This window comes from Malaclemys terrapin, chromosome 3 (assembly GCF_027887155.1).
Source record: "Malaclemys terrapin pileata isolate rMalTer1 chromosome 3, rMalTer1.hap1, whole genome shotgun sequence".
Lineage (NCBI taxonomy): Eukaryota > Metazoa > Chordata > Testudines > Emydidae > Malaclemys > Malaclemys terrapin.
Window position 1 is genome coordinate 54,152,566 of NC_071507.1, and position 23,745 is coordinate 54,176,310.

General features: G+C 40.6%; 1 protein-coding gene across 7 annotated transcripts in view; it reads right to left on the reverse strand.

Moving 5' to 3' along the window:
* Positions 1-696: 696 nt before the first annotated feature.
* CDC42BPA (CDC42 binding protein kinase alpha) overlaps positions 697-23,745 on the reverse strand; it is a 339,222-nt gene continuing 316,173 nt past the window's right edge. For 3 of the 7 annotated variants that reach the window (XM_054023831.1, XM_054023829.1, XM_054023833.1), the window contains exons 34-37: positions 22,592-22,709; positions 7,994-8,111; positions 7,173-7,330; positions 697-5,742 (exon numbers count right to left, since the gene is read on the reverse strand). In XM_054023831.1, coding sequence (XP_053879806.1) covers positions 5,611-5,742; positions 7,173-7,330; positions 7,994-8,111; positions 22,592-22,709 — 526 coding nt within the window. In that variant the 3' untranslated portion in view covers positions 697-5,610. Of the gene's footprint in view, positions 5,743-7,172; positions 7,331-7,993; positions 8,112-9,197; positions 11,011-13,945; positions 14,129-14,161; positions 16,351-22,591; positions 22,710-23,745 lie in introns of those variants that run through there. The other 4 variants (XM_054023836.1, XM_054023832.1, XM_054023835.1 and 1 more) reach the window with 4 other exon arrangements.

Sequence of the window (23,745 nt, forward strand, 5' to 3'; positions counted from 1 at the left end):
GTAGTGTTGTGCATGTGGACAAGGACTGGACTCTGAGGCTACTGTCAAGATGTGTTTAGTCACCAACCTCCACTAGGAACAGATTAGAGCCAACAGGCTCTTGAAGATGCTGGACTCTGAGGATTGGCCCAAGGGCATAATGCCAAGGTAACTGCATAGGGAGATGGAGTTCAGCCTCCTTGAGAAAAAGGTCAGACCTGGTAGGCTGCATGTCAAATTTGCAGCTTCAATTGAGCTGAAGACCTAGAAGGGGCAAATGCCCCATAGTACATGCAGCTGAGAAAAATAGAACCTGCTCTCCCTGTTTCCAGGAGCCGCCAATTGCCCCACTGTGACTGTGCAGGACATCTCACTGAAAAGCAAGGAAGTTGGTGACTGTTCCACTGTAATTAAACCTCTGTTTTCATCAGTAGTCAGACTGAACTAATCAAAAAACTCAGAGGAGGTGTAGCTGATGCCATTCAATATACTAAAGTGCAAGGTGGCCAAAGTTCAACAGAACTCAACTCTAGCAGTAAATGTCTAAAGGAGGCTGGTGGCAGATGTAAAGGGAGCTTCATTTGTCAATATCATTTCGTAAGGGGCAGGTTTACCTGATGATTATACTCAACAGGAATACAAGATTCCTCCCCTTTTCATTCCCTCTTCCAAAAGATTAACAGAGGGAGGGGATGGGGGAAAAAAACACAAAACATCTGTATTTCTAACAGTTCCCTGTTTTTATTGCAGTACATCAAAGTAGGTTAATATTAAGTGTTACCAACATAAAATATTGGTGTCAAGTCATTTATTACATTGTTGACTATTCCACCTTAAATATTTCTGTGCAAAAGAATCTACATCGTTCTGTAGCAGAGAATCTCTTACAATGTCCCCTACCACAGTGAGGGCATAAAATAAAATAGTGAGAAGAGGCAAAAAGCAATATCTTTTCCCCACACGCACACTTGTCAGCTTTTATACTCTAAAACAAAAAGTGATTACATCTATGCCATGCAAAACTGTACAATAATATTACAATGAAAAAAATCTAAAAAATATTTTTTTAAAAATGATATGAAACTGTCATACATAAAAAAAGCAGGTATAATTGCTCTGAAATACCAAGAGTGGTTTTATTTATGGATTTCTTCTCCATGAATGAAGGTTTTTTTTGTTTTTTGTTTTAAACTGTGGCTGGAAAGAAAGAACAAACAAGTAGTGGAATTGCCTCACTGCACAACAAGGTCTTGGAGATCTACAGCAGATTGGCTCTTTGGGAGCTTTTTTCTCACATAGGAATTGAGTACACAAGTCCATTTCATCTTCTAGAGCTAGACTTGTGCCTACAGCTGTGGGGTGAGATTCATGTCAGCACAGAGCGTCTGGACCAGGCTCCTGTGTAGCAGGCCTGCACAAAGTCTACATACCACTAAAGCCTTAGCCTGAGAACTTAAGTGGTACATAAGCCCCCTACACAAGGGTGAATCGCAGCCTGGTGAACGTCTTTAAAATTTTCAAATTTTATGGACATGGTTGAAAGAAAAAAAAGCTTCCAATAACCTAGAACTACCTGGAATTTTAGGAACTCTTGTTATCTACCATTCAGTGGTTGGGCCTGCTCTCTTTTTAGTCTAACCCATCCAAGCTTCTTGATGTACAAAACTTATATTATCAGCGTGCCCCCATTAGTCAGAAATTCTTCTGACTGCGGTGTATCATTCTGGAAGTCTGACACTTCTAGGAAGAATGTTTTGCTTAAGCCCAAGGCAGTTGTTGTAGTTAACTACATCCACCAAATACATTATCTGTGCTTTTGATTTGTTTGCAGAGAACACTGCATCCCTCTGCTGTGTTGTTTCATAAACCATATATCTGAGTGCAACATGTGTTTGTAATTTTATCAGAATCAAGATTATTGCTCTTAACAGCACAAGTCAGAACTGCAAAACTGTTGAATAATAATAATCCACATTTATAACAAACAAGCCAGCCAGTAAGAGACTGAGATGGAGAGAAAAGCTGCCTAAGTGATAGAACTATATTTTAAAACTAGCAAATGCAATGGGTTTAGATGTGGTATGTGAAACAGACGAAGTGCTAAAGCTTGGTTTGGGAATTATGAAATGTGGGAAGTGTGATTTTTTGCGGGGGAGCTTAAATTGATTTCCTGCACCTTTTTTCATTCTGGAAGCTATGGTCCTCAGGGACATGCTTAAATCTATTTGGAGCCTTTCAGTGACTGAAGCAAAGGCATTTGCTTAAACAGAGTATGTCCTGATAAATGAAGAATGGTTTCAGTCTTAGCCAAAAAAAAAAATAAAAAAAGAGAGAGAGAGATATAGATATATATAGTGTACACAGAACATATGCTAATATATTAGTCAAAATTCAGTGGGAGATTATACATTGCCTGGATAAATGCAACCATATATAACTGGAAACTTTAAACAATGCCTAGTAGCAAACACCAAACCTTACAAGCCAACTGCTTCTGAGATCTCAGACAAGAGTCTTACAGTTAAAATGACCAAGTTATTTTTCTTATCCCAATGAGAATTTAAAAACCACACCTGCAACAGCCATGTTTTGTAACGTGTTCACAACAACAAAAATTTCAAATGGCCTACACTTATATAGACCCATCAGAACCGATTCCTTATATAATTCCTAAAATGCTTTTACTTTCAAATAATGTATATGGACGTTTGCTTTTCAACTGAGAAAACAACTGCTGTTTCTCCCTCTTTTTAAAAGGCATGATTTGTGTAAAATGTACAATACCAGACCAAATAGAGTCATCTTGAAAAGGACACTGCCAAGGGCTAGAGGCCAACATAAGTACTGTATTTAACAGGCGAGGCCTCACAGGATGGGGTCTCACCTTCTGGAATTAAGCTCTGTAAAGTGGCAAATCTATGCTCCATCTGAAAATGTACATTTAAACAGGTTCATATTCACCATAAGAGGAGAGTAAGCAAATGTACTGGTTTGTTTAGGGTTAGTTTAAAAGTAAGCCGTACCTTGGTTCTTTGGTTCCATTTTCAAATGGAGCAGAGATGAAGCAAAAGGAATACACAGTTTGATTCCAGATAAACTGACCCTCTCATGTGGAATTATCACACAGGTTTTTGCTAATAGCCTCAAATCTTCCCTTTAACAGGTTAACATCAAAATATGATTAACGTTTAAATACAACATACAGTAAATACAAAACTAGTCTGCAACACTTTGAAACGTGTGAGGCCATGGTGGGCTACACCCGGAGCAGGAGGAGGATGCAATTGTAGGAAGAGAAGCCTTTGGTGCACATGGAACAATATACAACCTTTAAGAAAAAGGTGACTATGGACTTTAAATAATGCAAGTCCCTCTGACATGTCTGTGTGTGTGTCCTGGAAAGACATGAAAAGCTACCATGCTGGGAAGGGACTCAGTGTTTGCCTGTTTGGTATAGATTTTACTATTCAATGCCAAGTTTATTTGTGACAACGAAACACATGGTACCAACATACCACCAATCAGGACAGGCAGGATTTTGACATGATACTTTATAGAAATTTTTGTATTCCCCCTCCTTGCCGTCCCCAAAAAACAACCAAGCAACCAACCTTTGAATGACAGGTTTATGTGTGGACAATCCACTCAATGCAGAATAAAACACAGAACTAGCACCTAGGAGACCCCTGCATGGTTACACAGTAAAGGCAATGATCTGTGTCTCATCATTGTGTTTTGGTTGTGCCTGTAAATTAACCTAATTCGTCTGAACCCTACTTGAACTTACCCATAAGTTCCTTCAGTGAAGGGAACCTGGAAAATTCCCACTCATTTCAGCATCTATTAATGTGAATGAAACATGTTACACTGCTGACTGTAAGCGCTTGGAATGGTTTGATAGGAGCCATAAAAAATGCCAAATCATTGGAAAACCAGCTTTCTAAATACAAAAAGCCCTTTATATGCTTGAGCGGGGTTGTGGCATAAAGCTAGCAATGATCCCACTGAGAAGAGAAGCTCACACTGGAAAAGGGAATGGACTATCTTCCTGCTTGACAGCGGTTTGCTTTTTATCTTGCCTCCTCTTTATTCCCTTGATTTAAATGTCAGGCTCTTGGCTGAAAGACAGGCCTGCATCTTCTGCGGATCCTGTCCTCTGGTGGTGTGATTTCTGCCTGCAACCTGCATCGCTGTTGGAATCAAAGAGCAGGGTATTGTATAGAAAAAAATTGAAACCACAGTCCAAATGGCAGGTAAGGGAAATCATTAAACCTCATCAGCATGGCAGCTCTGGGCTACCAGGTGTCTTAAACTGCCACAGCATGAACAGTATTAGGTCAGCGTCTTCAAGGTTCTTCGCTATGCCACAGCAACAACATATTCCACAGAGGCTCTTTTTGGGCTAACAGGACTCACATTTGATTGATTTAGATTGTATGCTAGTATTTGATAATCAATATAACAGCTTTCTGGTTAACATATGGCTGAGGAGGGTCAGAAGACCGTTTCCTTCATCATTAAACCAGGTCAGTCACTGACCTTCTTTAGAAATGGTATCCCCTATGATTTTTTCCGCACTGTCCCATTATTATCGTAGGGTGTATGCTGTATCCAGTAGAGATCCATGAGCGCCAAAGGTGTCAAGCTGCACAACTAATGCCCGCCCCACTGGAAACCATGACGACAACATGGTTGAATGTTGCTCTTTGTTGTAGATGGGAGAATGGTTCACTTTCAAATCAATGTTATTCTTGCAGATGACAGGCAGGGACATCTTCAAATGAGGGTTACAGCTTTAGTTCTGCTACTGACAAGAGGAATAAAGGTCACTGAACACACTGTGGGAGATTTCTCCTAAAACAGTGAAGTGTCACCCAAAGGGAACATTCCTGCTCGTGTGTGTGTGTGTGTATATATGCCTCCAATGTGTGTGTTATTTAGCATGAAAACGGGAACAACACAAATCTTTTTAAATTAAAGGTTCTCTTAAATAGGCATCCATCTTCTTCTGCATACACGATGCTGCTTTTTCTCCTTGAATATATACATATGTATTTAATTCTTAAATTTGTGTATTTATTTAAACTCTCTACTGTAGTAAAATATGCATCGTTTTAATAAGAATTTGCTGGCGATAATCAGATTGACATTCAAACATGGTGGCTAGCTGAAAGCTTTCCTGTGCCTCTGATGGACTGATTGCTCCCACCAGGAGTGGGGTCTCTGTGCTGCTCTTGTATGGAAACAATCCATCTGATTTATTCTTTTAATTGATATTGTTCTGGTCTAGTTAAGCTACTTTTTTTTCCAAGTTGGGGTGGGGTAAATTTATCTGTAATAATGGAAGCAGCTGTAGCCACATGAAATGAAACCAGTACGAATACAAATCTATGGCATCTGTTGTTTACCAACACTCTAGGTTTGCTTGTTTGCCTCTGCTAAACCTGGGGAGGCCGAGGCAGCGCTGAATAGTGCTAGAGAAGGCAAACCTTTTATCTTCTTCTCTCCCTTCCCCTCAGATCATTTTCAGAGGGAGTGGTAAGGGTGATGAAAGTGAGAACTGGGTTGAGTGAAGGGGGAGCCATGGGGATAATAAGCCGCAGTGATGTTGGATCTGAATGCTGAAGCAGTTCATGAGTCCCAACTCACGTGGTCAGAGCTCTCCAGGGAGAGACTCTTGGTCTTGTGAGGAGAAACTGGGCTGGGAGGACTACTTAGGTTGGAACTGTTAGAAGCTGTAGAATGCCTTGGAGAATCAGAATCCTGCAGCCCAAAAAATGCAGAAGAACATCAATAAGCAACAACACAACAGGAGTAAATCAGTCAGACCAAAGGGGACATACATTTGACCAGGAGTTGGGCGGAACATTTCCCCCTAAGTTTTCTATCCAATAACATTCTTTGCTCAATATTTGCTTTTCTGTGCATTCGAGTGAGTTGTCTAAAGCCCAGTTCACACAAGGCATAAGTAATGATGGTGCACAGAAGACGCATCTGCCCTTGTTACAGACAAATGATGGGTCTATTGCCTCACTGAGGTTTGCAACATTGGGTTGCTTCTGCACCTCCAGCTGCTCTTGGACTCCCATATAGTAGTGGTGGCTGGAGACACTTTGTTTCACCCCTGGGTTTGGTTAAGAAGTCTCCTTTCTGATGTGGACCTTGCCACAGTTATCTGTCCCTCTGTAACTTTCAAAGTGAATGCTGATACAAAGCACTCTACATGGACTACCCTTGAGATCATGTCGAAGCTTCAGTTAGTGTAGAATGCACCTGCCCACTCTGCAGTCTGAGCTGGCACTCAGTGTTGATTTTGATCTATAAAAGCCCTGGCAACCTCAAAGCCCCCATCTCTCCCTATATAACAATGCAGAGAGTGAGATTGGCTGAGGCATTTTTGCAGCCATCTTCAGTTTTGAACCAGCAGGAGCATGTTGTTCCTTGTGAAGGGCTCCTGACACTGGAATTTTCTCTCTCTGTTAGTCTGACCTTTATGCTCATCTATTTACTCAGAATTCTGCCCGAGGAGCATGAAGGGGGGATGCAGTGAGGTGGTGGTTCGGAGGGGTTGTATTTGTACATGCTCCTGGAGACATAGTGAAAGGCATGTTTTATAAATGGTGTAATGGATGAAACAATAATTAATTTCTCATCTCCCTTTCAATATTTTGGTGGAATGCAGATAAAACTTGTCTGAAGAGAGAAGATTTTTTTTTGACTTTTTACATATTAACTGATTAATTCTAGGCATTCAATGAACACAAAACCAATGTGTCTTTTTTATGACTCATCTGCTTATGGCCTAAAGCTTTCTTTCTGCCAAAAGACAAAAGGAATACTGTCCCTTTTAGCTACAAAAGGTCAGTATCAAGTTTGTGTAGTTACTTTATTAAGCTACTACATTCATGAGCCTTATTGATTCCGGGGTACTGAGTAGACCACCTCAATGCATTTTCTACACATCTGCCCAGATATTTAAAGCTGACATAGTCTGACCAAAATCCTATGTCAACAAGTCTCAAAAGACAAACAATAGAACATTTTATTTTGAACAATGATTTCTAAGCTTCCTAGGGCCTGCTCTGTTGCACCAGTGTTATTCCAGATTTACACCAGCAAAATTGAGACTAGAATTTGGACCCTATTCAGTATCCACAGTTTGCAGTTTTCTTCCCTTCGCTCTTGTTACTCACCTCTCTTTCATAGTCCCTTGTCGGCACGTCGCTGCCTTGGTCTAAACCACCAGAGGACAGTGAACCATCTGATGGCGATGCCATAGGCTGACGTTTGGCTCCATAGCTCCCTCCTGAGAATTCCCGCCGCAAAGCACTGCCGTTCTGTGCCGATGATCCTAAAAGGTGTGTGTGAATAAAACTGCATCATGGATGTGTGTGCAAGACACTAAGAAGTTGGCTGGCTGTTACTTTGTTTAGTTTTGCTTTCCTACAGAACCTCCCTCTACATAATCTTACTTCCCTGTTTTCCATGTACTCTTTTACATGGTGGATGTGCTCATGCACTGGAACACTGCAATATCTAGGCAGGATGGTAGGAGTAAAATTTAACCCTTCCACGTCAGCAGCCAAATTTCCAGTGCTGTTACATGCACAGAAGGCTCCAAGTAATTAACTCTAACAACAAAGTTAAAAAACCCCAAAACATTGGGGTGAATGGACAATTTGCCATTGACTTCAATGGGGGCAGGATGAAGCCCTTAAGTAGCAGTCAAGAAATCACAGTATTGAGGAATACAGTACTAATTCTGATATTGTTATAATACCATCAATACCATATATGTTTTAAGAAACAGCAAACGCCATGCGGGATTTTCAGAAGTTCTCAGCATTAATCTAATTGGTAAAACAGTCCCATTGGCTTCAGTGGGAACAGAGCTGGGCCATTGCAGAGCAACTCTGAAAACCCTGCTCAACAAGCACAGCTGTAACGTTCCAGGATGGGGCAGTGTTAGGTTAGAAGGTTTCTGCACAGGGCTTGTGGCAAGACAGACACTCACTTGCTGCCAACCCGCTACTGGCGCTCATCGATCGCCCTGGTTCTGTGCGGGATTTTGTGATAGATGGGATACTGACAGAGCCACTGAACATGGTCCGACTTTCCTGAGGCCGAAGATTCTGCAGTGCAGGGAGACACAAAGAGAGAAAGGTTTGTGTTCATTAGTTCATTTACTGCTGAGTCAGCAGCGGATGCTATAGGGCGGAGGTACCGAGTTCAACAAAAAAAAACCCTCCAAATTCCCTCACCTTCCCAGAGCTAATTTTCTGGATACTATTTTGCAGCTAAGTGCAGAGATTGGAAGAACACACAGCATGAAAGTGAAGTTTTGAATTACATGGACATATGCAGACAACTGAAAGAACATTCTAATAGAATCAGAATTTTCTTGCTGATGTTGACAAGGAGCCTGACAACTGGTATTAATTTAGATAACAGTTAAAAAAAAGATGCTTAATGTAATGCATTGTTTCTAACTATATCTTTCCAAGTAGTATTTTATTGAAATGTATCTCTTTGATGCCATAATTTGTGGCTTGTCTATATTTTGTATGACACTATTATCTAATCATCCCCTGATGCTTGCAGTGTATTTCTTGCAGTTATAGAGACATATTAGGCCAAACCGTGCTTTCAATTATGCTCAAGTAACTCCGCCAGTTTCCGTGGAGTTACTCCAGAACTTCATGGGAATAGTTAGAAGCAAACTTTGGCCTTCTGTTTTCAGATTATATTGCACAGACAAGAATATTTTAGTCTGAACACTAATCGGATGCTTTTGGTTTTCTATAAGTATTTTCATTTATTGTCATCCCAAATTAGGGCTCACTCTACTGTTTCCAATGTGATTGCCTGTCTCTGGAGTTTTAGCTAACCATAAGCATGTACTTATCTTGCTCCTCAGGTGGTTTGTATATAGAACTCATTAGCATTAATGGGAATTAGGTACATCAAACCTCTTCACACAGAGGTGGAAAAACAGCCCCCTTGTAAAAAAACAAAAACAGACCCAAACAATTTATAGCACTGAGCAGTTTATAACACACATTCCATTTTGTCTTTAAAATACACCCTCTCCTTAGACAACTTTTTTTTAAGCACTAATACCCATGAAATCTTCATTATACTAAGATAACGCAGTTAAGTATGAAAGAAAATTCACAACTGCAGCTGCCTTCTGAAGCAAGAATGTTACTGAAACTTAACAATGCAATAAAAAGTTTGAAATTGGCTCTGCCCAACCCTCCGCCATGTAGCAATTTGTTAGTGGAATATCCTGCACCACACAAAATGAGCAGCTCAGCCAGACCCACACCATGTTTGTGGCAGGGAAAAGCCCTAACCCAGACGGTCCATTGCTGTCATGCCAGTTCCAGGGTGGTTGTTGTTTTTAACAGTTTGCAGACTCCGTAGCCGTTCCCCTCGTGCACAAAATCGTGTTCCCAATACATAATTTGTAACCTTTTTATTATTAGATTTTAAAACCAATTCTCTCACCTATACTATATTTATTTCTACCATTACTACATAAGAGATACCTTAGCTGCAAGGGATCTCAAATCTACCGTTAGGAAGAAGACATGAGGAAGAAGTCAGCATTCCACTGCCACTTTCAGATCCCAAAGCGAAAGATGTTAAAAAGATCTGAACACACGTCTAGTGCCACACCATTTTATTAAACAATACTTTTTCCCCCGTTTATAGAAGAATCATATTAAGTTATGGTTTCTTATTGTCTAATAGCATGTCAGTAATACAGGCATATCAAATCAGTGTACAGGGGAAAATGTGAGCTTGAACTATTTCATACAGTCTGCATCACATCACATTTTGTAGCTCTCATCAGTTGATAAATAGGTGTATAAAATACATCTCCATATCTATACACTTATGTCTCCTCGAATAGATGGTAAGAATATGTACAATAATTTAAAGTATCTATCCATTTCTCTCGGTAGGTTATAGCTAAAAGGAAGGTTTCTAGATAATGAATGGATTAAAGTTAGCAATGCAATTAGAACATGTAAAGTGCTAAGAATTATTGTTTGTTACTTTCCTTTTGTTACTGCCCTTGTTTTTAATGCTGCACTTACAATCAATCCTTCTGAGTTAATAAGAGATGCCCCCTCCTCATTCTCACATGTGGAGAGAACAATTCATTTTTAATTTGCAATAAGCAAACAAGAATTGTGAATTTCTTTCCAAGATCTGTCTCAGCTATCAACATAAGAGACTCTGAGACGCTAGGGATGGAAAAGCCCTGTTGATTATCCAGTCTGTCTCCCTGCCAATGTTGGATTGTTCCCAACAGTACTTTAGCAAATACCTGCAGGTTTCAAAACGTGCCTTTCAAATAATTCCCAAGAATATATTGTCCTGCATTGTTTGTATGTTCTTTTTTCAGGAAGCAGTGAACAAATGAAATATATTTGACAACAACCTTATCTCACTTATCACAGAACATGAAATGGAGTATCTAGTGCTTGTTCTTGTGCCGTCCAGACGCACATGGTAGGCAATTTTGATATAGTTTACAACAACATGAGCATATGCATAGTACAGCAACAGTAAAGACTGCACAGAATGATAAGGGATTAAGCACTCAAGGGTGTTCGGCTCTTGAGATATTCTGAGACACACTAGGGAAAGCCAAATACAGCACCTTGAGTTGTTATATATTGTGATTAATACATTGGAAATGCAAAATGGGGCTTTTATGCTTGTCAGATGAGGAGCACATGGTTCTTCAAAGAGAATTGGTATGTTTAATGATAAGGCGGCTAACCTCCTTAACAGAAACTAAGCAACTTCAATTAATGAAGCGCGTGGGGTTGGGAACAAAATTTTGGTACTTGGAAAGAATACATTCTTTTTAAAGAGATCAGCTGTAACACATTAAACCATTAAAGATGGCAGGCACAAAACGTAAGCACCATTATTTCCCCTTATATCTGTTTGGAAAGTCCATGTAATCCTTATATATGTTTATCCCTTCAGAGCAAATGTTTCACCATTCTTCTAAAAAAAAAAAAATCAATGCCAGTAAAGAACAGAAACAACATAACAAAGCAGCATGCACACGACACAGAAAGAATTCACGTAAGAGAACAACCAGCATCTAAAAGCAGTGGTTATAAAACAGCAAAGAGCAGCAAGTCATTAAGAAAAAATAACCCTGAGACAGCCATTTAAACACACACACAGATCAAACAATTCAAATCCCAGTATATAAAATCCATCACCAGCACTGAACCAAGCAAAAATAAACAGTGACTAGCAGATATGCCTTTGAAGAGGAAATAATTGCAGTGGAGACCTGCTTGCAGAGCAGTCTGAGTTCACTGTAGCGATGGAGGGTGAAAGTCCCTTAGTTCAGTGCATCAGAATGCAGATCATGAGCTCAGTCAGAGAATGAAACAGACGCAGGGAGGGTTGCTACACTGCAAAGATACAATGGTTGGTAGATCTGCATAATGGTGGCTCTATGGGCTTTGCTCCTGCTCCTCTACCATGTTGCCCTGATCTACCCCCAAACCATACCTCCATGTGGCCTTCCTTAATTCACCTCTTTATGCAATGAAACTACACCGGTTCTGCTGCACATGGGCCTTCCAGAGCCATGGGTGATTGGGTGAAATTTGTCTCTATAGGAGATTTCCATGATTTCCATTATATTTTCTAAGCAGCCTCCTACTGGGATTTATATTTATCTATCACTAAACAAACCTTATCTTACTATTTCCTATTGTACAGGGTTATTTTGGTCATATGAAATCACAAAGCAATATATGAGAGCCCATGTGCACTACAGACCCATTTTTTAACTCAGATTGTTGAGTCCATCCTATTCAGGTTCTTATAGTGTGCCCATGGCTTTGGTATCAGAGCACCTCCCGAGTTCCATGAAGAGTACTAGTGTCCTTAGGCTAAGTGGAAAAAAAACCCAAACATGGCCCTGGTTGACACTGTACCATTTCTCTCCTCCAGCCACGGCAAAGCAGAAAGGATGCATTCCTTCACACAAGCCAAGCGTCTTATGCTCTAAGGAGCTTGAGCTGAGCCTCACACAGAGGGCTCCTGAGTCACTGGTGTCACTCCAGTTTTATACTAGTGTCACATCACTGATTTCAATGCAACTGTAATGTTAGTACTGTGGTGCTCTATTTTTACCAAGATTTTACACAGCAAGGGCCCAATCAAGCAGCCCTCAATGATTTCAGTGCGGTCACTCACAAGAGTCAGGGAGGGATGTAGGATTGGATCCTGAAATACACCCGCATGTTGTAAGTATAGAAAATAATGTGTGCACCGAGGGGGATAGTCACTGATGCAAAGTGGGACTTCAGTGGGGCATAAGCCTTAGGTTGGCCTTTGCACAAAACATGCATTTCAACCCTACTTAATAAGGATGTTGTTGTTGTTGTGTTGTTGTTGTTATTTTTGCATTAAGTTGGGTATTCTTCTCACATATTCCACACAACTCTCCACCCAACAGAAAAAGTCACAAGTTTAAATAGATTGAACAAACCAGATGCAGATAACCACATATAGATCATCTTCTCCAAAATGCTCTTGCTTCGTTTTTGCTTATTTTGTGGTTGTGATGGTCAGGACTTCTCTGATAGGGACAACTGACCATGTATTCAGTCCTCGGGATTTAATTGTGCATGGCTGCCCTCTTATGATTCCCCAGAACTTGCCTGCTAACAGCCTGGACTCCGGTATTGCAGTTTCCTCCCCTTTTATGTGGAAAGAGTAACTTTCCCTCAGGGGTCCAAATTCTTGCGAGTATTGTACATAGGCACAGACCTGAAAACCCTATCCAGCAACAGGAACCTGTAGTGGATTCTGGTTTAGGTTACCCAAACCTGCAGAAACACTGCTTTATAAGCCCTCTGCAAAAGCAGCAGTGAAAGGGTATTCCAAGCAGTCTAGGTTTTGCATATAGGTGCATAAAGGGCCTGAATCCGAAGCCCACTGCAGTCAACAGGAGTCTTTTCTTGGAGTTCAGTGAGCTTTGAATCAGACCCATACAACCCTGATCAAGCAATGGCAGCTATGTACAATCTCCCTTGCAGATTATTCCTGGTCCTACTGCAGAACTGTAGGCCAGAACACGGTGCACGGTAACAATATGTTTTGCAATGTATGTTTGTGAACATTTTACTATTATTCATTATTTGTATTCCCAGTGATGGACCATGGACCTCTCAGTGCTAGGCACTATGCAAACACAGTACAAAGTGGCTGTCCCTACCCCAAACATTTTACCATCCAAGTCAAAGTGTCTATTCATCGCCTCTTGTCCTACCTCAGTTTTTGCTTAAATAGAGTTATAGGATTTGCTTTCTCCATAATGAAGCTCACACTATTTTTGTTTTTTTCCTTAGTTACTCCCTTTGTCTAGCATCTTGTTGTAGGTTTGTCTAATTTAGACGGTAAACTCTTCAGGGCACAAAATTAGTCTCTCTTTTAACTCTTGTAAAGGACCATACAAAATTCTTGCACTACAGAAAAGTTTATTTTTAATAAACAGCTCAAAAGTTTGGCTCAACATAGGTATATCCTGAGCCCTTTTCCAGCCCAAACCTATCAAGAATACAGAATATCTTTCCATTGCTGACTGCTAGAGGATGAACACTGTGGAATATAAAGCTCTATAATTTAATCTTCCACACCCTTTTTAGTGACTTAAAAAGAACATTATTTTTGTAGAAAAAAGGTTTAGTCCAATAATTTTGCTCCATAATTTTTTAAGCTATGAAAAATTGTTTCTTCATATGTCACCAACAGTGGAAAACATCAGGATGGAATGAGAATACAAAACAGCTGGGGGAGAGTTAAGAGGTGAAAGAAACCATTCACAAAGTTTTGTTTCTCCCATGTTATTAGCTAGGCAAAAGGAAAACCACACAGTGTTAGTACAGCGAACACCCAACTCAGCCGTTCATACCCTCAGAGTCACAAAGGCTGGTGTACCAGCGACAGAGCGCAGAGATGGGGAGTATGCAGGGTTTATGGAATCATAAAAGAGGAATTTTTCAGCTGAATTAACAGTCATGTGATAGATGTGCTCGAAGTTGCTCGGAGAGGAGATCAGACTGAAGTGATGAGGGGATGGATATGGAAAACACGGCTATCAAAGACAACAGAGAGAAAAAGATAATGAGGGACCGTTTCACTGGTTATACAGGAGGTGAAATTACTGACAAACGCCATTTGCAGGGATAAGCATAATTTGAAAGACTGGATCAAATTCACTGGAAGTATCCTGCTTGCAAGAAAATAGACAGATCCTTAGATTACCCTCCCCCCACCCCCTTATCCTCTTCTTTACATTGTATTCCATGTCCCTGTGACCCTTGCTACTGCCATAAACTTTAAACAAATCAAACTTGTAACTCATTGGGAATGGATTCTAATATTTATTATTATTTAATACTTCAAACAGCACCATAGATGTGCCTGGTGCTTTACAGACAAAGGAAAAGCATCAGATCCCTGCCTTGAGGAGCTTACAATCTAAGTTAGACATAACACAAACAAGGGAAAGTGAACAAAGATGAGATGGTAAGGGAGGGAACATTTGGGGATACGACAATGAAAAAGCTTAAGACCTGCTTCTTGTTATGCAGACATTTTGAGGATTTCATTTAAAAAAAAAAACAGTCAACATAAGGATATATTATATTTATAGTTTCAGGGAACAAAGTGTGTCAGCAGGGCAGGAATGGAGGTGAGCATGGGAATGGGAACTGGTTAGTTTCAGGCTAGTGGTGTGAAATTTACCCAGTGTAGAAGGACAAGACAAGGTCTATGCATCAGTAAAGCCCCAAATAAGACCTATGGGACTTTAGGTCTTGTACTGTCTCTCTATGCAGCAGTGAATTACACCCTCAGTGCGTGAGGCAGAAAGATACTCAGAAATGCAAGTATTTTTATAGGTCAACTCAGCATTGTTGGGTGCTTTGTTCCCAAAATGTAAGATATAGACAAAGGAAAAAAGTGAATTAAATCTGCAAATTAGACAAAACCAATTTCTATTTAGTCTCCAAAGAATGTGCTGATAAGGTGCTTTTGTGATTCGAAGACATCTATATCCAGGAGATGTATTTTTAACTCTCATTTTCCCTCCATCTACAGAATCATTCCATATGTGCATATTCAGCAGGTCAATCTGCTTTGGGCTGGAATGGCCAATAGCCACTGGCAAACTAGACCAGTTTTTCCTAATCTTCAGCCCTTTCTCTTTCCCTTGTCGAACTGATCTCACCAACTTTTGAAAAAAAGAACCTGAGCAAAGTTAGGATTTAAAAAATAAAATATGATGCAAGATAGCTGCAAATCAATCAGGTGACTTGTCTGCTAAACCTAAGGCACTACATTTTACCCAAGGAATTTATGGAAGTTTAGGAAAACATTAAGTGATAGCCCAATATATCTCCAGTATCAAACAATAGTTATTACTGTTCTCTACTGTTCCCTTAATCTGAGCTGGTAAGATCCCAACAATTTGCTTTTTTACATTTTTGTGTTGTGAAGCATTGCACGTCAATAAAGCATCAATTACTGATTTGCAGCATTTGGTCTATAATGTATACTAATTGCTATTAATACGGTTAGCAGAATCGAGGATATTAGTGCTATCATCAGTGTAAGGGAAGCCACTTTTCTGATAATGGTCCCAAGTGGAAAGCAGAGGTTGCCGAGCAATCTGTATAAAATAGTGTGCTTGCTGCAGAATGAAGGTATGTTTTAAAAGCCAATGAGGAAGGGAAAAATGTCCTAATACCAGAAGCTTGGAAGCAGACGGCAGGCCCACAGCAGACCATAAAAATGTCTAGCCAGCATGCATTAATGTGCAAATGCCAGGATATAGCAGCACTTTTGAAAACCAATCCTCCCTCCAAGGATCATAGTATGTCTTCAAATGCAGGGTTCCCACTGGCTTTACGTAATACTAAAAGTACATAATAATAATTACTCCAAATGCCTCTGTATGTAAAATGCTACGTGTTTCAGTAAATCTGGATGGTTACTGAAATCTAATGAATTATGCATCATGAAGTCAGATTTAAGTATAATGAATACAAGTTCAAATATAATGGCTGTCAAGAATAGTCCTGTAAGGAAAATATCAGGCATGCAGAGTATGAATGTAAAATCAGTCCTGCATATCCGATGGACACAGGTAGTTGGTATGTGCTGCAGTAAGTGTAATTCCAGAATTCGGATCTTCACTACAAGGGAGCATCCATGATAAAGTGGCTTCAAGAATCAAGAGGGCAGAAGGGAGGTCAGAAAATGTACTGAATTGCCAGGACAAAAATTCACGTGTTTTTAATTGGTGACAGGCTGCTAGGGGAAAAAAGTGTAAATACATAAGTCTGGGGATACTAACAGGAATGATTCAAAATTACACAAATCAAGACAGTGATCCAGAACTAAGTGCATATAACATATATAATTACAGCTCTATTAGTGGCAGATAAGAACTTTTGTTCTTTTAAGAAAGTGAACCCACTTACCACAAAGAGACTCAAACTAACCATTAAAATATAATGGAAGTATAGTTGTTAAAAACTTTACAGTTCTCATTGCCTTTTGTATTTTCACCATCACAGCCCCAATCCTACACCGAACTCTGTGCAGACAGAGCCTGTCCGGAGCCGCACTGGGTATGTCTACACTGCAGCTGGCAGTGAATCTTCCAGCTTGGGCAGACAGACTCACACTAAAAATAGGAGTGTGGATGTTCTGGCTTAGGCTGGAGCTCAGGCTCTGAAGCCTAGAGGACTGGGTGGGCTAGAGAGCCTAAGTTTCTGCTCAAGCCAGAATGTCCACACTGCTAATTTTAACATGCTAGTGCAGGCCCTGAAGTGCGAGTCTGTCGACCCACACGGAGACTTGCTCCCAGCTGCAGTGCAGACATACCCATTGAGATCAATGGGGCTATGTGCAGATGCATGGGTAAATCCACAGCGAGTACAGTGTAGCATTGTGTTAAAAGGCAGCAATTTACTCCAATCACATCCAACAGTTTGATTTACTCCTTAAACAGTCAACTTTTCAAAAACAGATGCCTGAACTGTGCTTACAAAGTACATATAAGCACCCTCAAACCTGGAAACTGCACACACAAAGCAATGACATCTTTATGAACATATTGTTACAGGCAAATTCAAAAATACATGCTGTGCAGTTCTATGTCCATGTGCTGGAATCTATTTTGAAGAATGTGTCCCACAGTTTGGAACAGCTAAAAGCTCTCAATTTTACTAATTCTTATTTTATAACTTCAAGGTTTTGAAATTAAAATCTTAAAATTGTAATTCAATTTTAAATTAGTGCTGTACAAGACATATTTACAGACAGTCCCTGCTCAGAGAAGTTTGTACTCCAAAAGGAACTCACAGATAAGACACTTAGAAGAGGGATTAGCGTACAAAATTAAGCCTCCCTGCCCCTCAATTTTTTAAAAGTGCATTTTATTGCTCATGAACAAACGGGTACAGCATGGGCATTGACAGTACAGGATTTCCTCACACACTGCCCTGCCAATGTACCTCAGCCTTGATCTGGAGGATCAACTTTAGGAGTTTAAGCTCTATAGTTCATCCAGTCTTTGGCTTTGCTCCTGAGAATTTCAGTTAGTGCCAACTGTGATAGTGGATGTGTTCGTTGTAGGGACAGTTCTCCACTAGAAACTCAACCTATTTGACAACGTTCACCAAGGAGATGTTAGACAACAGTTATTTTACATTACTACCATCTTGAGCTAGATACAAACTGTAGACCCAGAGATAAAAGTCTCCATATCTCACAATCAAACCCCTCTCATCAATCCTTTGATTAAATATCTATCCTGCATCAGGAGCTACTGGCAAGGACCCTTCTGTTTGTGCAGCATCCCATTGACTTCAATGAAATCTCATACTGGGTGTATGGGTCTGTGCTAGCAGCTCCTCATGTAGGACTGGGGTAGCTAAGGATTCACTCACATGAATAAGGGTGGAAAATTAAGCCCTTTTTTTCTTCTTCATATTTTCAGCTTTTGTTTTTTTTAACATTTTCGCATTACAACATTTAAAGGACGCATTGTTTACTTTAAATATAAAACTGTACAAATGCAATTCTTTGACTTTTCTCAAATAAAAAGAAAAATTAGAGCTGAAAAATAGTCTGACAAATGTATTTTAGATGTGACATGATTAACCTGCACAGTTTGCACCCCCGAGTGGTAGAAACCTAGAAATGTAAAAAGTCCTTGTCTAGTTCTGCTTTAAAAAGGAGTTCAAAAAATAAAATGTTCCAATCTTTTCCATATTTCTTGGAAATAATTTTCATGAATACTTTATTTTCTAAGGCAGAAAATGCAATCTGCGCACCATGAATAAAAAAATCCCAAATCAGAATTATTACGCAGTCAGATGTACACCGCTATTTAAATTTTCATAAGCCGCGAGCTTGTGAAATAATTTCAAAGGCATTTATTTCCTTCAAAGAGGAACTGTCATACAGGAAAAGCACAGAGATGTATCAGACTAACACTCCCTTTCACTTTATTTTTGTACCTCGTGTTCTAGTCCTTAAAAGTATTCTGTGTTTAGATAATGGCTTGCCCACTCCCAGCCCATCTTCTATTCCCAACTGATCCTTGAGTGATGTCATCATAAATTACATTTGATTTGTAACATCACATTCAGTTGTACGGTAACAGAGTGTAATGCCAGAAACATGGTTTTTGGACTTCAGTGCAGCAGGGGAAACAGCTGCCTGGAGAAGAATCCTTATCCAGGTACAAATTCTGAAATTATGCAAAGGGAGTGCAGAGAATTACTGTCTAGATTTAAATTGCTCTTACTACAGATGTCCCCTTTTCCTTTTTGCTTCAGTGTGAACAAAATAGACTAATAAAGGTCTGTCTAGTCCAGTACCATGTCTCTCTCAAGAGGAAGCTGTAAAAGAACCCCACATAGCATTTCTTAGGGGAAATTTTCTTCCTGACCCCAGGTGATTAACATGGTGATTGACATAACTCTTGTCATTTTTATCCTAAGTCGTGTAGCACTGCAGGCACAACTGTAATAACAAATGTGAAATCCAGTTTAACCTCAGTAATATATCCTAACATTGAGGTCCATATGTTAACCTATAGCAGTGAGTTCTTAAGGCTAACTTCAGTACTAAACTGCAGTAGTGAAGAAGTCCTACACTGTATATAAATTTAATGTCCTTTAATCCACTCTAAGCGCAAAGTGGAAATCACACATTTTCTCCAAAATTTCATATTCCCAGGTGAGAATTAGAAAACGAATCCTATCTCTAAATATGAGAACATTTAATTAAAATAAAGCCTGTTTAATCAGAATGAGTTTAGAGCTAAAAGTCTTTTAGAACTGGGGACACTGAGGAAAAACAATGGCACTTCTAAAATGTTAACACTGGATTAATGTACTTTTATAAACTAGCTCAGAAAGGGACACTTCACACTTCCACTCAGTTCAGTTTTGCTCCTAGGAGTGGGGCTAGGTCAACATCTTTGCAACTATTGGCTCCCATACACTCCCTTCCACTGAGGGTGACTAAGAATATTGCTTTCTGACCCACCTCCAGGAGAAGCAGATATTCCTTCCTCTAGGAAAGTCATGCTTTTTTAAAAGTTTCAGCTGAAAGTGGAGAAGTCAAAAGAAACGGTCTCCCATGTATAGCTTTAACCCTAAACCCTTCACCTCCAAAAATTATTACCTTCTTTTAAAGTAACTGAAGTTGGGATCCAAAACCAGCCCTTTTCCAGCAGTTCTTTATTAGTGAGACAAACACTGGCTGTTTGCCAAGTTCTCATAGATCTGCCTCAGGCACTTCACTACCTGTCTTGTTCTTATTTGACTAATACACCTCTACCTCAATATAACGCTGTCCTCGGGAGCCAAAAAATCTTACTGCGTTATAGGTGAAACCGTGTTATATCCAACTTGGTTTGATCCGCCGGAGTGTGCAGCCCCTCCCCCTCTCCTGGAGCACTGCTTTTCCGCGTTATATCCGAATTAGTGTTATATGGGTCACGTTATATCGGGATAGAGGTGTAATTACTTTTTTGTTGTTTATTGCCTATTCTCACTACACATGCTGTCAATACCATGATTCTCAGAGTGTTCCATTACTGGTTAGAGAGCGTTCATTCTCTGCACATATACTTTCCTCAGGCGATGACCAAATACTGCCAAAGTAGTTAATGTTCAATGGGCAGGGCTTTATGATAATGTGCAATGTCAAAGTACCATCAGCTGCAAAACTGAGGTAAAACAAACAAACATTCTGAGGTCAGAAATTATGCCCCAAACCCTAAGTAGTGCAATACCATTGCACACATCCTTTTTCTGCCTTACCATCATCCTTTCCACTTTTTCTCAAAGACCAGTAACAGTTGCATACATTTTATGCTGCTTTCTGCCCATAAACTTTAGTTAAAAGTGATGATCATGCCCACTGTATTTATGATAAATGCTTACAAGTTACATGAACAAATCCTTATTCAGGCCACAGCCCCTCAAAACTCATTCACTTCAGTGGGTGTTTAATTATTAAGAGGCTCTGTTTCAGTGATGCAAGCAGACACAGCAGCCTGGCTAGAGACAGTGGAAAATGGGAACTTCAGCGCTGATATGGCTCCACTATACAAGGGGAGCAGGATGCAGAGAGACCAAGCAGGGGGCTCTACATATGGCAATGAAACATTGGAGTTAGGAGAAAGATTCACTGGCCATTCTATGCATGAGTCAAAACCAGGCACCACAGATGCTACTGCTGTTCTGAGACTGTAGGAGCAGTGCCAAAGCTGCTGCGTGGCCTTCGGCAGGGGAACCCATCTCTTCTTATTTCCACAGAGAACCCAAGTCCAAACCCTATTAATTTGGACTGTGAGCAGGGATTGTTGTTTTCCCCTCATAATGTGTGCTATATGAACAGCTCATTTGAGTGACTGGGCATAAATTAATGGCGGCTCTTGACTTTCTTGACAGGTGAGGCACAAATGACAAAATCATTATTTCCACCTGTAGCGACGCGATGTCTCACCAGTGGCACCTCCTGCTGGTTATCCTGGGAATTAGCTCTCTTTCCAGCTCCAGAGCGCCCTCTGCAGACCGGTGTCTCGCCTTTTGCTGGGCCCGAGTCCCTCCTGGACCCCAGTGCCCCTTTCAGGCCGGGGTGCTACCCCCTGGCAGTACCCCCACAAATCTGGGAACCCCCACCCTCTATCCTCACCTCGCTTCAGTCTATGACCACTGCCAGTCCTCAACTAGCATCCGTTCCCTGGGGCAGACTGCAGTGTAAGTGCCACTCATCACCGGCAAGGGGTTTTTTGGACCTGCTGCCTCTGTCTGCCCTCTGCAACCCCAGTGCCTTCTTTGGCCTTTAACAAGGCCTGCAGCCTGGGGGGTTTCTAGGCCGGAGCTCCCCAGCTCCTTGGTCCTTTCCCCAGCCCTGCTCCAGTTTAGGTACTCTGCTCAACTCCCAGCAGCCATGCCCATCCCTCTTAACACCAAGAGAGAGAGACTGTCTATGGCTTCTGGCTACAGCCCTCTTATAAGGGCCAGCTGGGCCCTCATTACACTAGCTTCGGCCTGATTGGGGCATGGCCCGCAGCTGAGGCTGCTTTCCCCAATCAGCCGTGCTTTTCCTTCCCTGCCACAGCCCTCTCCCCGGGCTGTTTTAAGCCTTTTAAGGCAGGAGCGGGTGACCACCCCGCTGCACCTCCTCTGCCCAATGTATAATGTAATAGCTATTGAAAGCTTACCTTATTTATAGTAAAGAAGCAGCAGGTAGACCCAGGGGCTGGAGCCCCTGCTACGTAGGCTGGAGCAGGGGGTGGAGCATGAAGCAGGGCTGGGGCACAGCATCGGCTACTTGTGCACATGCATGAGCCCCACCAAAAGGGGGAGGTGCAGGGCCCATCCCTACCTACTCCCTACGAACCCTCAGCAGCCCAGCCTTAACTGCATCACCTCACCAAGCTGTGGTTACCACAGCAATGCCTTCATAAAGTGACTCCTGGGCATGGTAAGTTGCTACGGTAACAAGGCAGCTTCTTGAGGCACAATTAGCTATACCAAGACTTGAGCCTCATGCAGCACTTTCTTCAAACTTTCTGGTGCTGCATTTCACTACTGGGGAGAGTGAGTCGTGACATTTAAATCAGATCACAATCTGTTCTTAAAACTGCATATGTTTATCAATTACATAAAAAAGAATATGGAAAATGTATTTTGTAGCTTTTGGGAATTCTTGTTTAGGCTGAGCCTCACCTGTCTGGGCTGACTAGCTGGCCCTGGTATAAACTCGGGAGCCACCAATGAGCTGCCTCTCCAGTATGTAATTGCACACATTCATGCTTAAACTCCCATCTATGAATGCCATTTTAAATTCCACCTTGGACAGTACAGACTCTTTATATCCATTTTCACTAGTTATGTTGCTGCTTGTATGAAAGATGGTAACATTTTAAATATATATTTAACACTAACCAAATTTTAATATCTCTTTTATATGCAATCGCAGATGTATTCATTTATTCATATATTCTCTCCCACTTGCTTACCATAGGCAGGTCTTTGAGGATCTGTATTCCATCTCCTGGACCCATGTGTGCTATGTGGTTAAAATTAGTTGGATTAGAAATTAATTTATTTCTCATTTCTGGATCTCGTAGCATCTCCCTGTAAGAGAAAATACTTAGTTTAGATATTTTATACATGACAAAGATGGATATTAAAAAGATCAAATAAATATAGTTTCATTATTTGTTGCTTTAAAATAGAAATTGGTAAATTAAATATTTGGCCATGTTAAACAGAAGGATAACCCTTGCTGATCTATCCCAGCCCCCAGCCTGGGGAAAGGGGAAAGGGGGCAGGAAGAAAGGAATGTTGTTTTGCAGGCTAACAGCCCACACCCATGAGAATCAAAATAGTTACTGAGATTCAGAGACTGCACAACCAGTGTGAGCTGAGACAGTACTCAAGAAAAGATGCAGAAGCGGGCTCATTGGTGACTTGGTGCTGCAAAGATGGAGGCAGAGATGAAGGACAGAAGATAAAGAAGAATTAGAAGAATACTGCACTACCTTTCACATTCTATGGTCAGAATTACTTTAAGAGCTCTCAAAAAATGGCACAGATGCATTCATTTCAGAATTCAAAATAATTTTTTAAATACAAGATAGAACCCCAAGCAACTTGGAAAAGATAAAGGCAAGAACTATGCATTTTAGCACCACCGCTCAACTGTTGTTCCTTTTCTTAGAGCCGAATAGGAAGCAAAGTGGAAAGTCAACCATGTTTTCCAGTGGAAAAGTTGGTAGCAAACAAAAACATTTATTTCTTCAGATGTGTTTTAACTCAGTTGCTGGCAATCTTTTGTGGGCAAAAGGAACTCAGGTGGTCGAAGTGGTCAGTAACATGAAAGTTAGGTTTGATGTGCACTCTAAAGATACTTCTGGACTATTTTGATTGACAGTCCTTTAAAGACATATATATTTCATATACATGTCTTGAAGCACCACCCTCCAGGTGACTTCTCTGTGATTTAGACCATGCTTATGACAGTTCCATAAGACTCATCAGTTAAGTAATACATTCTAAAAAACAGATGCCTTGGAATATTGTTGAGGATGAGATGGTATTGCCCTAAACAATAAAAAGCAGAACCAGAGTCTGAAAGTAATTAATCCATATGCATAGTTAGCAATGTAAT